The sequence below is a fragment of the Moschus berezovskii genome, chromosome 6 (assembly GCF_049115385.1).
Source record: "Moschus berezovskii isolate FMDL1 chromosome 6, NW_MosBer_1.0, whole genome shotgun sequence".
Classification (NCBI taxonomy): domain Eukaryota; kingdom Metazoa; phylum Chordata; class Mammalia; order Artiodactyla; family Moschidae; genus Moschus; species Moschus berezovskii.
In genome coordinates, this window is record NC_142465.1 from 47,274,358 (window position 1) to 47,293,100 (window position 18,743).

The following is an 18,743-nucleotide window of genomic DNA, read 5'->3' on the forward strand; positions in this document are numbered from 1 at the left end:
AGTCAACTCATAGCATGAGGTGGCCAAAGTATTGCAGTTTCAGCTTTAGCATCAGTCCTTCCAATGAACACCCAGGATTGATCTCCTTTAGAATGGACTGGTTGGATCTCCTTGCAGTATAAGGGACTCTCCCTTAGTCAGCTTCAAATAGTCTACAAGTATTAAAAATTACACAGAGTTGATTATAAAATATCAGCAGGATAAAAGAAGTATGAAATAAGAATTGTATGAAATGCTATTGATTAAAGGGAGGAAGGCTTGAATATGATATAAAGGGTTGTCATTTGAGGAATAGGTAGGACATCCAGGAAGAGTTGCTCAACAAGGTGTTAGAACCATGCATTTAGATAAAGGAGGAAATTCCTGACTAAAAGATGCATTAGAATATCTGAAATATAGGACTTTTTCAAACTATACCCACTTCTGTGCACCCAAAACCTCTGACATGCCTCCATACCACAAGGTGTGTTCTCTTTATTGGGGATAATGGAGTAGGGATGAAAATGGAGAGTAACTGATCTAAATCCTTCACAAGTCTTAAAGCTTTCTAAGAACAGGTAATTCTCTTTATCAGATAATCTATTCAACTCAGTGAAGTAGGTCTTTGACTTTTGCTTCTGCTTCTTCCCCCTTTCAGGATGCCTTTCAAGAAATAATGACCACTTTTTGACAATTCTTCAGAAGAGTGGGAAGCCGGCATTCAGTTATCACCACTCACAAGACATTGAGAAGAGCCTGGATATAGCTCCACAAAAGATACACAAACATAACTACCATTCCTCTTCTGAAGCTCAAATAGGCAAACACCACCAAATTGTTAATTCAGCATTTCCTAAACCCGCATATGACCCATCTCTCAATCTGTTGGCCATGGCTGGTCAAGACCTTGAAGTGGAAAACCGCCCAGTCCCAGCAGCAAATGTGATTGTGGTGGTAAGTACTGCATTTAACTGATGCTGATGCTTTCCTCTGTGGTTGCTGCTTTCAAACAAATGAAACCTAATGGTGACGAGTTATCATTGGATCTCAATGACTATTTACCATAGCATTTCTTATTCTCTGGTGTTTCCTTTTGGTTAATTGATTATTATCTGTTGGCTTCCTCTTGAATGTAGGCCCATAAAATAAGCAACTCTGTCTATATCTTTTCTGCGCAGCCCAATGCAAGGTGCACAGTAGGTGCTTAATAACTTGAACAAAAAATTGTATTAGGAAGTCTTTACTTACATTGGTTCATATCCTGCAGTTTTGGATCATATCCTGCACTAGGCCTCCTGCCTTCTGTGATAATTTGCTCTAAGTAGATTGGCTTGAGTTTCAGTTTATATATATGAATTGTTGTTGTTGTTGTTGCTTAGTTGTTAAGTCATGTCTGACTCTTTTGCGACCCCATGGAGTGTAGCCCACCATGCTCCTCTGTCCATGGGATTTTCCAGGCAATACTGGAGTGGTTTGCTGATTCCTTCTCCAGGGGGTCTTCCCAACTTAGGGATCAAATCTGCATCTCATGCATTGGCAGGTGGATTCCACCACTGAGCCACCAGGAAAACCCATGCATATACATAGTATTTATTAAAGATCTTCTGGTCACTTGACTCAAATGGTAAGAAATGTCGGGACCCTGAAAGGGAAAAAGTGATGTTGAAAGAGGGGAGTTTTCTAACTGGAGTAGATAAGGTGGTTGGGAAGTAATTGATGGATAATATTCCTAATATCACTGAACAAGCATCACCTTTTATTAACCAAGGTGATGTAATGGATCCATTGCTTGAATTCTTAGGGTTTGTAACCTAGACCAGAGGTTCCCAATTTCTGGAAGTATCATAAATTTATGCTAAGGTTGACAGAGCGTTTGGACTATGGTCCCTCTCAAATTTAAAATTATGATAGGAGGATTCACATGAAAACTACAAGGCAGTAGCTAAATGAGTGTTGATTGCATTTCTGTCTCCAAACATAACCAAATATGTTGACTTTTAAGGCAAGATGATTCAATGAAACCATGTTTGCATTTTGGCAACCTCTCTAAAAGCCTAATGTAATGAAAATTAATAAGCTTTTTTTCCTTTTCTTTACTTTCTTATCTACCACATATATGACAACTAAGTATGGAGGATCAAAGATCCATTCATTGATGATTTCAACTAGCATGCACTTAATATTTATTATGATCCCGCCATCATTTAGAGTATCTAGAAATACCCATCATTTGAGATATCTACAAGTGAAATGGAGTCTCTTGTTTTGGTTGGGAAATGTCTGGGAAGAATGTCGGTAACCAAAAAAAAAAAAAAAAAGCATAAATTGAGAACATAATACGAGCTGTTGTTAAGAAAAAAACTGTGGGTCATTTTGCTGCTTGAAAAACTCAAGACAAATTTTCTGCATTTACATGAGTAACAGATGTTCTGAAGGTAAAAGCCATGCACTGTGTCTATTGAGTGAAGACAAATGATGTTAATGATGTTGCTGTATCTCTATATGCCTGTGCTAATGCTCGGACTCGGGAGAGATATTTCCTCTAGTGACCATCATACACTCATCGTTATCAACTCTTAAAGTCACTATGAATTACAGATCAAGAGGTTTGTTCTATCTTCTGATGTCATGTACTGTCGAGTTAATTTAATATTATGGAGGATAAAAGGCATCAATGAGGAATTCTGGCAGGTCATTTCACTTTTAGACCATCTGTGGTTTAGAGATTCATGAAGAAGCTGTGCTTTTTCTTTGGGGTGATGATGACATGGAGGCAATAGGCAATTTTGCTGCATTAGCCTTCACTAACCTCTCTTGGTCTAGACTCTAACCATGCTGTGGTTCTGGTAGCTGGCAACAATTGCTAGTGCTAATGTTTCCTGTAATCCATTTACATTACTTATGCACGTGATGATTTACTAGGAAAACCAAGGAAGTAGGGTTATTTTTAAATAAATCAATAATTTTCAGCTTGCTCAAAAAGCAGAGTGTCAACATTTAATCAACTATCACCTTATTTGAAGGTTCATTCTATTCAGAAAGGAGAGTTAGGAATGGAACATACATAGTGAAAGGGAGATGTGTCAGCTTCTAAATGACTTTGGTGGAGTAATTGGTATGTGTTTGCACACGTGTGTGTGTGTATAAAATATTGCAGTGATACCAAAGAATTATTTTGTGGCTTAATTTATACCAAAATGAGTAGTATCAATGAGTATTCATTTCCTGAATTGGGAAAAATTATTGCAGTCTTTTTCAGACAGCGTAAAAACCTACTTCCAACTTCCAAAATATACATGTAGTTAACTTTTAAGACTTCCTAGCTCAGAGGAGAGATCACTTGTTTCTTTTTCTCTCACTATTCCTGACGTCTTTAAGACCATGAATTTTAAAATAAAAAATTTAACAAGGACTTGAAAGTTGCATGTATCCTTCTTATTTTCCTGATTCCCTTTGTTGGCACAAAGCATTTCAGAAAACATTTGTCCCCAAATGATTTTTTTTCCCTTTTTTTCTTTCTTTTATAATCAGGAAAATCTGTAGTTTACTTATTCCAGGGAGAGAACAGCACAATTAGGATGTTTATCCTAAAGCATGCTAACTATGTTCCAGAAGCTCAGTTAAGAAGCTGTTCAGATTTTTGTACAAAGAGGAAATATGAATATCCTCAAGGTCAAGGCTGTGGTAGGAGTAAAAAAAAAAAAAGGCTCTAGCCAAACATGTGCTGAGAATTCCATCAATATACATCAGGTCACAAGGCTACCACATTAAGAAAGAGGGAACTCGGGGTGTGAGGGAAAATGGAAGCGTAGAAGAAGATGCAGACTTTTCCAGTTCAGCAAGTTCAGTGTAGATTGCTGAGTGAAATAAAGTTTTAGCTTGGGCAAAGTATGAGAAGACTGGGGAATAGGAAGGTTTTGGAATAAAAAGGGTGGGGATTATATAGTGAGAGTATGGCTAACTCTACAGAGTGGATTTGAGGGAAGGAAAAGGGATAGGTTGAGGAGGAAGAGAAGGGGATGAAGCAGGAAAGGGGAGGAGAGGGAAAGGAACCGAGTAACAGGAAAGAAAGGAGGGGAGAAAAGGAGGGAAGAAAGTAGAGGAGGGAGGGAAAGGAGAAGGAGAGAAAGGAGAAGATACAGCGGCAGTTCTTGGGGCAGTGGGAAGACTTTTGTGAGCACGTAAAATGATGGAGAGTCTCCAGGAGCCCATGATGGTCTCTGTGGGATTCCTAGAATCCCGAAGCTTCTTGTCTCACTCACCACTCGCCCAGACCATGACCCAGACTATAGACTAAATTAAGTTACTTACTTCATCCCTGAACAGTTTGTGGCCAGGTAAAAAAATAAGGCACATTATCTCAAACTAAAACCATATGCCTCACCCGTAGAGCATCCCTAAAAACCCACCATCTGTTTACAAGAGAGGAGGTTACCTGAATAAAAATTGGGACACTATTAACAAGTAAAGGCAGAATAGATGCCAGATAGCATCTAAATGTATGTGAAAGCAGAAGATCTGCACTTTAGTTTTTATTAAGACGTGATAGTGCCTTCAAGAAATAATGAGGACATGACAACTTACAACTTGTCCTCAAGAATATGATTCTTGTACCAAAAAATATATGACTAAAGTCACACTGACAGTAGCCCAAACATGCAGCAAATACACTCTGATATAGGATAAAATTAAATTAAGGTGCTTGGGCTGTGTCCTAACACTCAGACTTTTTGCCTATGAGGACTATGATTTAGCGCAATCTTTTGGACCCAGGATATTTTATCCCAAGACGGTTCTGAACTTATAAAAACCACTCTAGCCTGTATACTTCTTGATGCATGTATGCATGCTCGGTCCCTCAGTGGTATCCAAGTCTTTTGTGACCCCGTGAACTGTAGCCTGTCAGGCTCCTCTGTCCATGGAATTCTCCAGGCAAGAATACTAGAGCTGGTTGCTATTTCCCCTGCCAGGGGATCTTCCCGACCCAGGGATCGAACCCATATGTCTTGTGTCTCTTGGGTTGGCAGTTAGATTCCTTACCATTAGCGCCATCTGAGAAGCCCATACTTCTTGATAGTGACTGCATATACGGTGGGGACCAAGATGGCTGCATTCATGCGTAGGCTAAGTGATTGCAGACAGTGGAGTGATGGTCATAGTGGGTGCGAAGCAAATGCAGGCTTTGGGAAAATTATGAATTATTGTGTGTCAAGCATATTCAGGGTCTGATAGTAAGTACCAAGGCCAAAATATTAAATGGACGCAAGACATAAGCCTAATGCAATGTAGTGTCTTCCAATGCAGTCCTGAGACACTAGTCCCAAGTTCCTAAAGAAAATGAATATAAAAAACCTCAGAGAAAAATCTCTATCATGTTTTTTTTTTAATGTTGAGCTTTTTTTACTTTATTTTTAATCGAAGGATAATTGCTTTACAATATTGTGTTGGTTTCTGCCATACATCAACATGAATCAGCCATAGATACACATATGTCCCCTCCATCATGAACCCCCCTCCCACCTCCCACCCCATCCCACTCCTCTAGTTTGTTACAGAGCCCTGGTTTGAGTTCCTTGAGTCATACATTTTTCAGTTCAGTTCAGTTCAGTTCAGTCGCTCAGTCGTGTCCGACTCTCCGCGACCCCATGAATCACAGCACGCCAGGCCTCCCTGTCCATCACCAACTCCCGGAGTACACTCAAACTCATGTCCACAGAGTCGGTGATGCCATCCAGCCATCTCATTCTCCGTCGTCCCCTTCTCCTCCCGCCCCCAACCTTTCCCAGCATCAGAGTCTTTTCCAGTGAGGCAACTCGTCTCATGAGGTGGCCAAAGTATTGGAGTTTCAGCTTTAGCATCAGTCCCTCCAATGAACATCCAGGATTGATCTCCTCCAGAATGGACTGGTTGGATCTCCTTGCAGTATACGGGACTCTCAAGAGTCTTCTCCAACACCACAGTTCAAAAGCATCAATTCTTCGGCGATCAGCTTTCTTCACAGTCCAACTCTCACATCCATACATGACCACGGGAAAAACCATTGCCTTGACTAGACGGACCTTGGTCGGCAAAGTAATGTCTCTGCTTTTTAATATACTATCAAGGTTGGTCATAACTTTCCTTCCAAGGAGCAAGCGTCTTTTAATTTCATGGCTGCAATCAGCATCTGCAGTGATTTTGGAGCCCAAAAAAACAAAGTCTGACACTGTTTCCACTGTTTTTCCATCTATTTCCCATGAAGTGATGGGACCAGATGCCATGATCTTTGTTTTCTGAATGTTGAGCTTCAAGCCAACCTTTTCACTCTCCTCTTTCACTTTCATCAAGAGGCTTTTGAGTTCCTCTTCACTTTCTGCCATAAGGGTAGTGTCATCTGCATATCTGAGGTTATTGATATTTCTCCCAGCAATCTTGATTCCAGCTTGTGCTTCTTCCAGCCCAGCGTTCCTCATGATGTACTCTGCATATAAGTTAAATAAGCAAGGTGACAATATACAACCTTGACGCACTCCTTTTCCTATTTGGAACCAGTCTGTTGTTCCATGACCGGTTCTAACTGTTGCTTCCTGACCTGCATACAGGTTTCTCAAGAGGCAGGTCAGGTGGTCTGGGATTCCCATCTCTTTCAGAATGTTCCACAGTTTATTGTGATCCACACAGTCAAAGGCTTTGGCATAGTCAATGAAGCAGAAATAGATGTTTTTCTGAAACTCTCTTGCTTTCTCCATGATCCAGCGGATGTTGGCAATTTGATCTCTGGTGCCTCTGCCTTTTCTAAAACCTGCTTGAACATCTGGGAGTTCACGGTTTACATACTGCTGAAGCCTGGCTTGGAGAATTTTGAGCATGACTTTACTAGCGTGTGAGATGAGTGCAATTGTGCGGTAGTTTGAGCATTCTTTGGCATTGCCTTTCTTACCGACTATCTATTTTATATATGGTAGTGCTGTGTTGTGCTGTGTGTGCTCAGTGGTGTCCAACTCTTTGCAACCCCATGGACTGCAGCTCACCAGGCTCCTTTGTCCATGGAATTTTCCAGGCAAGAATACTGGAGTGGGTTGCCATTTCCTTCTCCACGTGATCTTCCCAGACAAGGGATCGAACCCATGTCTCCTACATTTCCGGCATTGGCAGGCAGATTCTTTACCAATGAGCCACTGGGAAGTCCAAAATGTAGTTAAATATGGTTAAAATATTATGTTTTATATTATGTGACTCTTAATGAAATAAAACTTTTTAAAAAATGGGTTGCTAGGTCTTATCTGCCTTCTCATGGATGAAACTGCATAGGGCTTGAAATCACTGGAGACTGTCTTGGAGCTTGGGTGCCACAATCTTCAAAGCAAAATTGGAGAATCTTTTTATTACGCTATTGCTTGTTATGTACTTCTACCTGTAAACTTCCAGGAACATGACATATAAACTTCAGGAAAGGTAACTGTATGCTAAAACCATATTGCTGCAGAAATTGCATCACATATCGTAAAAGGGGAAGAAACTGTGTCAATAAAGAATCTTTGAGCCTTAAAAAAAAGCCCTCATGATTGGTGGCAATTTACAGGAAAAAAAAAAATCAAAACCCTAAATCAATGTTTCTCCAGGTTATACAGTTAATAAAAGGTGCTAGAGGCAAAATTCAAATTTGTCTGACTTTAAAACTCAAACACTTTCAGTTTTAATGGAAATTATTTGGTTTGCTTTGGAAAAGTACTGTAAATTTTCCTAATAGAGACTGTGACTTTATGAATTACATTTTATTTAAGCTAATGATAATGTTAATTTTTGTACTCTGAAAATTCGTTCATTGATTGCTAGATGTTCATGTTGGAGCCAGAGTTTAAAAGATAAAAGATCCACTCTACAGATAATAATATAAAATGAATTATAATGTAACATTACATTTTTAAAAAGTCTAGAAAGAAATTCTGCAGTCTACTTCAAATATTTAGTTAACTTTTTACTCTTTTCTGAAACAAAAGCCTTCATATTAAACTATAAGATCTTCTTACATAATCGCCTTTCTTTTAAAATCCCAAACATTTGCATTTTGGAAAGCTTTGTGCCTAGATTCTCCAGATATTATTCTACCCCTGCAAAATCATCTTGAAGTAGAAATTCCATTCTCGAGGTTGGCACCCTGACAGTCACAGCTGTCACCATCTGTTGCTTTTCTCCATTTCTAGCTACTAAAGCAGCAAGGAGAATGCTGGAACACATTTTGGAAATGATAGAGGTCAAGCTTAGGCAACATCTACATGAAGTTTCAACACTGGGCCACTCAATACATCTGTCTGTTTTGGATCATTTAGACTCAACATTAGAATGATGGGAAGTATTAAGAGAACTGATTTAATTATCATACTGATTGGACATTGGATATTTAGTAATGTTTTTGTTTTAACTCCAGAAGTAATATATTTTCATAGCATTTCAGAATATTTAGAAATATAGAGAAGGAAAAAAGAGGAAGTAAAAATAATCCTTAGCAGATAACAATATTGTCTTGATATATGTATCTTCTATATGATCTTTTCAATATATATGGATATAGATCTCTTTTACCAAATATGCAATCAGGATATGTAAGATTTTGTCAATTTTTTTTGCTTAGTTTATATTGTATAAACTATGAAATTCCATCATATATCTTCATATTATTAACTATACAGCATTATTTTTGTTGTTGTTGTTCAGTCACTCAGATATGTCTGACTCTGCAATTCCATGGACTGCGGAACGCCAGGCTTCCCTGTCCTTCACTATCTCCCAGAGCTTACTCAACCTCTTGTCCATTGAGTTGATGATGCCATCCAACCATCTCATCCTCTGTCATCCCCTTCTCCTCCTGCCCTTAATCTTTCCCAGCATCAGGGCCTGCTAAAAATTCCATTGTGTAATAGATTTCATAGTTTTTATGTATTGATGTATATCCACAATACATTCAGTAAGTTAAGACAAAAGGAGAAATAAATGTTGAGTATATCAAATATAGTACTTATTTCCATTTCAACTGCCTCCTTAATAATCTTGAGAGTTTATCTTAAGAGAAACTGCTTTCTTTATGAACTCTATATATAATTGTAATATAGAATCGATTTTTTTCCACTTGGCCAAAGTATGTGTTCCATAGACCTTAAATCTTAAGCAAGGGAAATATTTAAAGCAGTCAATGAAGTTAGCAGGACAAAAAAAAAGATGTCCTGTTAAGAGAATATTTAAAAAAGTATTCTATTTCAGGACTTTTCATTGAGGAAGATGAAAAGTGCTGTGTCTCATTGTGTTGAAACCTAAAAACTCTTTTCTTCAGCCCAAAATTTTCAGTAATGTAAAAACAAATAGAATCTGCAGATGAACAAAGAGGATATATTTTCATTTGAGCAAATATTTAATTGTCAGGCCTCTCTCTAAGAACTGCCCTTCGGTTTTCCAGTAGTTGTATATTGTCACCTTGCTTATTTAACTTATATGCAGAGTACATCATGAGGAACCCGGGCTGGAAGAAGCACAAGCTGAAATCAAGATTGCTGGGAGAAATATCAATAACCTCAGATATGCAGATGACACTACCCTTATGGCAGAAAGTGAAGAGGAACTCAAAAGCCTCTTGATGAAAGAGAAAGAGGAGAGTGAAAAGGTTGGCTTGAAGCTCAACATTCAGAAAACAAAGATCATGGCATCTGGTCCCATCACTTCATGGGAAATAGATGGAAAAACAGTGGAAACAGTGTCAGACTTTATTTTTTTGGGCTCCAAAATCACTGCAGATACTGATTGCAGCCATGAAATTAAAAGACGCTTACTCCTTGGAAGGAAAGTTATGACCAACCTTGATAGTATATTAAAAAGCAGAGACATTACTTTGCCAACCAAGGTCCGTCTAGTCAAGGCAATGGTTTTTCCCGTGGTCATGTATGGATGTGAGAGTTGGACTGTAAAGAAAGCTGATCGCCGAAGAATCGATGCTTTTGAACTGTGGTGTTGGAGAAGACTCATGAGAGTCCCTTATACTGCAAGGAGATCCAACCAGTCCATTCTAAAGGAGATCAATCCTGGATGTTCATTGGAAGGACTGATGCTAAAGCTGAAACTGCAATACTTTGGCCACCTCATGCGACGAGTTGACTCACTGGAAAAGACTCTGATGCTGGGAAAGGTTGGGGGCGGGAGGAGAAGGGGACGACGGAGAATGAGATGGCTGGATGGCATCACCGACTCTGTGGACATGAGTTTGAGTGAACTCCGGGAGTTGGTGATGGACAGGGAGGCCTGGCGTGCTGTGATTCATGGGGTCGCGGAGAGTCGGACACGACTGAGCGACTGAACTGACTGAACTGACTGACTGACTGACTGAACTGACTGATATATCATGATTATTTGTGTGTTTGTTTGTTTATTTTACTGTACAATGCTTTATTTAAAATCTAACTGCTGATGGTTAATTTAACTGGGCTTTCTGGGCATCTGGCCTTGCCAGTGAATAATGAGATTGGCCCCATTCAGCAAATGACTTAGATCTTTCACCATGATCCCTGTAACTCAGATGGTAGAAGCAATTTGTTCCTTTCTCTTGTTTTAAGAAAACCTGAGAGTTAAAAGTCTCTGGAAGGTTGTCTCCTTGAGCAATGTTATGAAGCTTACTCATTGGTAACTTTTATCTTTAGCAACTGAGCACAGCACAGCTGCTGCTTCATTCTGTGGGTGACCACATGGCCACCAGGGAATCAATGGTCATTGTCCCCTGCCCTTTGATCCATTTCCCCCACACACAAACCACATGTTTTCATGAACCAGGACTGAAATGAAAAATCCCACTTTTTTTTTAGATTTTTTTTTTTAAGTGGACCTTTTCCAAAGTTTTTATTGAGTTTGTTACAATATTGCTTCTGTTGCTTATGTTCTGGTTTTTGGCCAAGAGGCATGTGTAATCATAGCTCCCCAACCAAGGATTGAAGCCCCTCAACACACATACCTCACAGTGGAAGGCAAAGTCTTAACCACTAGACCACCAGGAAAGTCTCGTAAATCCCACTTTTAACACCAAAATGCAAAGGAAAAGATTCCTTCTCTGTTACTCCTGTACTCTTCACATTCTCAGTACTCTGGTTATGACATTTCTGGCCACCATATCTGAGGAGAGGGCAGGTTTTCCACACCAAGCAATTCCGCAACACCAGCAGGGTGTCCTCCAATTTAATTCAGTTCAGACACTCTCTACTTGGAGAAAGCATCAGATCCCACAGAGTCAGGGCTATGGGAAATCCAAGATGGCTGCTTGGCTTTTCCAAGCTCCCTGACAAACCTCATTTTTTTTATTTGATGGGATAAAGCCTCCCTGGCTACAGGGCCTCCATAATGAAAAATCACGGAATACTAAGTTTTGTAAATTTGTTAAATTAAGTTTCTAGTTTTGTTAATGTCTAGTGTTTACTACGGAGAAGGCAATGGCAAGCCACTCCAGTACTCTTGCCTGGAAAATCCTATGGACGGAGGAGCCTGGTAGGCTGCAGTCCATGGAGTCGCTACGAGTCAGACATGACTGAGCGACTTCACTTTCACTTTTCACTTTCACACATTGGAGAAGGAAATGGCAACCCACTCCAGTGTTCTTGCCTGGAGAATCCCAGGGATGGGGGAGCCTGGTGGGCTGCCGTCTATGGGGTCACACAGAGTCGGACATGACTGAAGTGACTTAGCAGCAGCAGTGTTTACTAAGACTCACTGCTGAGACAGTTCCTTGTTATGTGATACTGCTAAAAGATTTAATTAAGTTATTAAAAAGGACACTCTAGGTTAGTTTCTAAGGCTTATCTCAGTAACCAATCTTCAGATAAAGGTCGGATGCTCCATAATGTACAACCAGGAGATTAACACCAGACTATAATCATTTAACAAATGAAGTCAGGTGACTTGGGGTATACCAGGCTTTATCTAATGAAAGTTCTTGACTTATAATTCTTATTTTACTAATAACTGCTAGCTATGGCTATATTGTTTTCTATGTCACTTGCTTCACTGATCCTGTGATATAATGCTGAACTAACAGTTCCATATGAGATCAATAATTGTAATAATGTGACTCTGGGTATGGGAAAAAGCAACAAGAGGAAATATTTTCCTGGACCAGGAGGCTAGTAAGACAGTGGTCCAGAGACTTGCTACTTGCAAGGCCTGCTCCAATTTTAGCACACTGAGTGGCCCATCACTTCCCTAGACCTGGGAATGAGCCTTCCCAGCACCGCGGGACACAATGGCCATGAAATGGTGTCACATGGTCAGATATGTGGCTATGAAGGGACCCTGCTGACTGGAAGTTGGTACTTGCCAGCTGCCTCTACAAAGATTACATCATGACCATTGCAAGCTGCTGAAAGAAAGAATACCCTGAAAGAAGTTCAGGGTGAAAATCAGGAATGAGGCACTCTGTGCTCTGAGGAAAAAAAAAAAAAAACTGGCAGAACAGGCCTTCAGATAGCTAGATCTTTTCAGAAAAAGGTTTTATGAGTTCCAATTCTTGCATCTTCTCATACCTAGAAAAACACTGACGTCATTAATGGTGAAATCTGCTTTGGCTATTAAAAAAAAAAAATTTTTTTTTTTTACAATTAAAAGTCAAAATAGAGTGGCTATGGTTCAGACATCCTGGAAAATAACTATTTCCCAGATATCCTGAAAAATTATATTATGGGTGTGATTTCAGATTAGACGCTGTGACCTAATGTAGAACTTAATGCTCCTGTAATGCATTTTTGCTTCTATGCTTTGTTTGCTGCTATAAAACCAAAGTTACTCCATTTTAAGATAAGGTTGTTTTTAAGTAAAGATTCCTAAAATTGTTTTTTAAAAAATAAATAAATAAAAATTTTTTAAAAAAAGATATAACTTGCGAAAAGGCAACTGGAAAGATACAAAGGGCAAGGTATGTGGGAAGAAATGCAGAGCTTCCCTGCCCTCTCTGGGTGCACTGTTCTCCAAGCACCAATCTCTCTGAACCCTTTTCTTTTGGGTTTCTATAGAGGCTTCATTATATAGCATGATTGACTAATTCATTGGTCATAGGTAATTGACTGAAGCTCCTAGCCCCTCTCCCTGCCCCAGAGGTTTGGGGATTGGACTGAAATTTCTATCCTTCTCTCCCTGAGGTTATTTCTTCTGGCAACCTGCCTTCATCTTTGGAGAGATGAGTGGTACAAAAGTCACCTCACTAATGTAAACCCAGGTATGGTTTATATAAATAACAAAATATAACCATTTCACCTTTATAACTTGAATTAGTTCAGGAACTGGAGACAAAACTAGTGTAATAAAAGATGTTTCTGCTGCTCTTATATAGGAAACTGTAAGGGTGTCAGGAACTGTGGATGAAGACCAAAATAATTTTTCTTATTGTAAATCACAATATCATATCACCTTAGGCATTTATCATTGCATTTTCATCTTGTACTTTATACATTTTTCCAGATTTTCTTTCTGAAGAGTGAAAGTACAATCCAGCCAGTATTCATATCCCAAGTTGCTCTTTCCTTACCTATCTGCTGTATTTGGACCATATGAATCCAGAAAAATAAACCAAGAGGAAGTCATCAACTTTACATCTTTCAACTTAGCCTGTGTTTTCATATGATTTAGTCATTTAACTAAAACAGTAAGTTAGCAACAGAAACTTCAATGAAATAAGAAGAAAAAGACACACTTTTGAGGGCTAGGACAGATGTTCGCAGTTCCTAAGACTGCAGGAAAGACGTGTTTGTGAGATTTGTCTGCCCTTTTTTTTCTGGAAATGGCAGTCACACAATACAAATTCTAAGAGAGCTGAAGAGAACCCTGAGATAGATATACATCAAGATAATCATGGCTAAGGGTCTTAATCCCAGATTTCCTGGATTGCATTTATGAATGTCATTCAATTATTTTGAATATCTTGGGGTTCTGTGTTTGTGTGTCTGTAGTTCAAAAAGGCCTCTTATTTTCTCATACTTTCATTATTGACTTAGTGAAGCTGCACGGTTTAAATATTTGTCTATTTTTCCTGTCTGAAAGCCTGGCAACTAGAATTAGGTCTTTAACCAGAACAAGTTATTATAACATGTTGGTTTATTGCGCTTTAAGCCATCAAGTTGGTTAGAGCTGATCTGTATTTTAAATAGAAAGTATTGAGCAACAAATGGCAAAATTTGTATGAAATGGGCCTCTATGCAAATTCTTTGAATTTAGACTTTTAGAAATCAGCAGTTTTCTTTTTATGGGCAAATAAGTGTTTCAAAATTTCCTCATGTATGACAGGTGATGGTGTCCTCTTTACACTTAAATGTAATTTTTAAAATTATAAGATAAAATTAATTAAATCAAATCTATGATAAGCTGGATTATGAAAAACAGCCAGTTACAGAAAGCAATATATTTATCATAACCGTTATAATATAGGTAAGTCATGGAGACAAGAGAAGAGTATGCAGTATCTGGAAGGAAATGAGAATAAGTAGGGGTAACTGGATCCTCAGACATGCAAAAGGTTTGAATGAACACCTAATGCTTGCTCCTTGAAATATTCATTCATTAAAAAATATCACTGAGTACCTCCTATGTCCTAGGCAGTAAAGTAGGCTCTGGTAATGCAAGAGTTTACAAGGTAAACAATATTACAGCTGTGTAGCTCGCATTCTGATAGGAGAAAAACAATAAAAACAAGTGAGCAACTGAACATACTTCAGATGGTGATAAATGCAGTGACTAAAGCAAGATGAAGTTATGTGGCAGGGAGAGAGTGGCGGGACTAGACTAGACTGGAAATTCAGGGATTCTATTGTATATCCAGAAATACTTAGGGATTGGATCAAAGTATTGCTCCCAAATGGAAGCTGCATATTAGAAGCATAATTTTGGAGTCAGCAGAATGGGGTTGGAATCCCAAATTAGGTAATTATTAATTGTATTTCCTTTGGTGACTTAATGTCTCTGTATTTCACTTTACTCATCTGTAAATATCGATACTAACAATACCCATCTTATGGAATTCATGTGGGAATTGAATGAGATAAAACATTCAAAGCACTTTACATCATGTCTGACACACAATAAGATGCTTCATTCACCTAGAGCCAGACATCTTGGAGTGTGAAGTCAAGTGGGCCTTAGGAAGCATCACTACAAACAAAGCTAGTATAAGTGACGGAATTCCAGCTAAGCTATTTCAAATCCTAAAAGATGATGCTGTTAAGGTGCTGCACTCAATATGCCAGCAAATATGGAAAACTCAGCAGTGGACATAAGACCAAAAAAGGTCTTTGGGATTTCATTCCAATTCCAAAGAAAGGCAATGCCAAAGAATGTTCAAACTACCACACAATTGTACTCATTTCACATGCTAGCAGAGTAATGCTCATAATTCTCCAAGTGAGGCTTAAAAAGTACGCATGAACTGAGAACTTCCAGATGTTCAAGCTGGATTTAGAAAAAGCAGAGGAACCAAAGATCAACTGCCAACATCTGTTGGATCATAGAAAAAGCAAGATAATTCCAGAAAAACACCTACTTCTGTTTCATTGACTACACCAAAGCCTTTGACTTCTGTGGATTACAAGAAACTGTGGAAAATTCTTAGAGAGATGGGAAGACCAGACCACCTTACCTGTCTCCTGCAAAACCTATATGCAGGTCAAGAAGCAACAGTTAATACTGGACATGGAACAACAGACTGGTTCCAAATTAAGGAAAGGAGCACATCAAGGCTGTATATTGTCACCCTGCTTATTTAACTGATATGTAGAATACATCATGTGAGATGCCAGGCTGGATAAAGCATAAACTGGAATCAAGATTGTCAGGAGAAATACCACTACTCTCAGATATACAGATGACAGAAAGCAAAGAGGAACTAGAGCCTCTTGATGAAGGTGAAAGAGAAGAGTGAAAAAGCTGGCTTCAAACTCAGCATTCAAAGATCATGGCATCCGGTCCCATTACTTCATGGCAAGTAGATGGAGGAACAATATAAACAGTGAGACAGCTTATTTTCTTGGGCTCCAAAATCACTGCAGATAGTGACTGCAGCCATGAAGTTAAAAGACGCTTGCTCCTTGGAAGAAAAGCATCGACAAATCTAGACAGCATGTTAAAAAGCAGAGACATTACTTTGCCAATAACGGTCCATCTAGTCAAGCTATGGATTTTCCAGTAGTCATGTATGGATGTGATAGTTGGGCCGTAAAGAAGGCTGAGCACTGAAGAATCAATGCTTTTAACTGTGGTGTTAGAGAAGATTCTTGAGAGTGCCTTGGACTGGAAGGAAATCAAACCAGTCAATCCTAAAGGAAATCAACCCTTAATAGTCATTGGAGAGACTGATGCTGAGGCTGAAATCCCAATACTTTGGCCACCTGATGTGAAAATCTGACTCATTAGAAACGACCCTGATGCTGGGAAAGATTGAAGACAGGAGGAGAAGGGGATGACAGAGGATGAGATGGTTGGATGGTGTCACCGACTCAATGGACATGAGTTTGAGCAAGCTCTCAGAGATGGTGAAGGACAGGGAAGTCTGGCCTTCTGCAGTCCATGGGGTTGCAAAGAGTTAGACATGACTGAGTGACTGAGCGGCAACAACACAGCAAATTGTTAACACTGGGCTTCCCAGGTAGTGCTAGTGGTAAAGAACCCACCTGCCAATGAAGGAGACATGAGACATAAGGGATCTCAGGTTCAATCCCTTGATTGGGAAGATACCTTGGAGGAGGGCATGGCAAACCACTCCAGTATTCTTGCCTGGAGAATCACAAGGACAGACGAGTCTAGCAGGCTACATTCCACAGGGTCACAAAGAGTCAGACATGACCGAAGGGACTTAACATACACGCATAATTAGCATTATATGAAACAGTGGAAAAATATAGCTTTCTAGTCAGTACCAAGGACACTTGTATTGCTCCTGAGCCCTTGGTTGGCTTATATCATTTAAATACTGTGAATCATATTTCCCTCTTTCTCTTGACAGCTGGAAAGCTGAGAGCCAAATTTGTGGTCCACCTCTAGCAAATAGAACTTTATTAAGTGCCTTATTTATTTTGTGAACTAACCTCATTCTTGGCTGTATGTTTACTTTTCCTCACTTGTTTCCTAATTCAATGTCCTCATTTCCTTAGTTTTTATTCAATTTTATTTTGTATTATTTGTGTTTTTGTAAGCTGCCATAAATCTTTTGTGTAATATGTTTTGTCTAAACAAATACTCACTACAAGGAAATAGCCAATCAGTATGGACAAGTTGAGTCTGAATGTTACATGTTCTCCCTCACAGGGAGGATTTGTTTAACCCTTGGGTTTGAAAATATAAGGAAATAGCATTTATGTTAAAAGTTGGAATGTGCATAATGGCCTGTTTGGCTCACTGCTCAGCAGGCCCTTAGCCTCAGCCCAATCCAATGTCATGGGCCAATATTCATCCTTATCATGAGTGGTTTGAGCCAATGGGAACACAATGGTTTTATTTTTTATTTTTTTAACTTTTCATTTTATCCTAGAATGTAGTTGATTAATAATGCTGTGTTTATTTTTAAGAAGTACAACAAAGTGATTCAGTTATATATATACATATATCTATTCTTTTTCACATTCTTTCCCCATTTAGGTTGTTACATAATACTGAGCAGAGTTCCCTGGGCTATACTGTACATCCTTGTTGGTTACCCATTTTAAATATAGCATGACATGTATACATGTCAATCCAACTCCCTAACTCTCCCTTACTCCCTTAGAAGGAGATGTCCTATGTTCACATGACTGTTTTGCCACTGACTGCCATTGAGATCTTGGGCAAGTCAATGAACATTTCTGAGTCTCTGATTTTTCATTTTAATGGCAATTTTAATATGTTACTTGGCTACTTTCTTCTGCTCTTTTCCAGGACCAGTCAATGTACTGTGTAAAGCATAACACATTGTCATAATGTCTGCTGTTGCAATCATGGTGATGATAGTGATGGTAATGATGATAATCAGTAGGTTGTCAGTTTTGTTGCTGATCTACTCTGATCTTGGGGTAAAATCCCAGTACTGTAATGGGCTTCTTGCCTTGCTATACAAACCTAGAAGGTATCCCTCACACAGTAGTTTAAGCCAACAGCATCACCCAAAGCTGTGTATCACACAGCCCATCCAGCCACATGTGGTCACCCTGACTAAAGCCCTCCTTAATTTTCATTGCTAATTACCTAAATTCTTGACATCGTCTTCCTTCCCTGAGTGTCTGTTTTGTTCAGTCAACTTCAGCTCCTCTGAGCCTGGAAACCTGACGTATTACTAGGTTTGTATTTCAACTCCAATCTCATAGCCAACCCACACCTCTTTCCTGCTGGTAGCTTTACATGTTGCCATGGGCCATGTCTTATGAAACTCCCACCTTCTATTCTTATCTGCAGAAAGTCTAACCATCTTTTCTGTCAGCCAGAATGTGCTAACACCTGCTCCACATTCACCTCTCATCACCTGCTTCCAGATGCAGTGACTTCTTTTTGTCTAGAATTTTCTGAAGAAAATAATGTATTAATTGCCTTCAGGATCTTAACATTTGATGTATTGTCAGTAGTTTCTGTTACAGAAAAGATGTTTTTAAAGGTGTTGTTAATCCAAATGCAGAATAATTTATTGACAAATTAATAATTTATTAATAACCTCATAATTTATTCCCAATTTATTAGGGAAGATCAGGTAATAAGGACTCCATACATATAAACACATACTCTAGGTAATTGAAAGTTACCTTTATAATTACTGA

At 39.0% G+C, this 18,743-nt stretch overlaps 1 protein-coding gene across 1 annotated transcript in view; it reads left to right on the top strand.

The window, feature by feature from the left end:
* The window catches only part of PTPRR (protein tyrosine phosphatase receptor type R), a 282,539-nt gene that overhangs the window by 26,167 nt on the left and 237,629 nt on the right, over positions 1-18,743 (top strand). Inside the window, exon 2 of the mRNA XM_055395488.2 lies at positions 638-933. Coding sequence (XP_055251463.2) covers positions 638-933 — 296 coding nt within the window. The remainder of the gene's footprint in view (positions 1-637; positions 934-18,743) is intronic.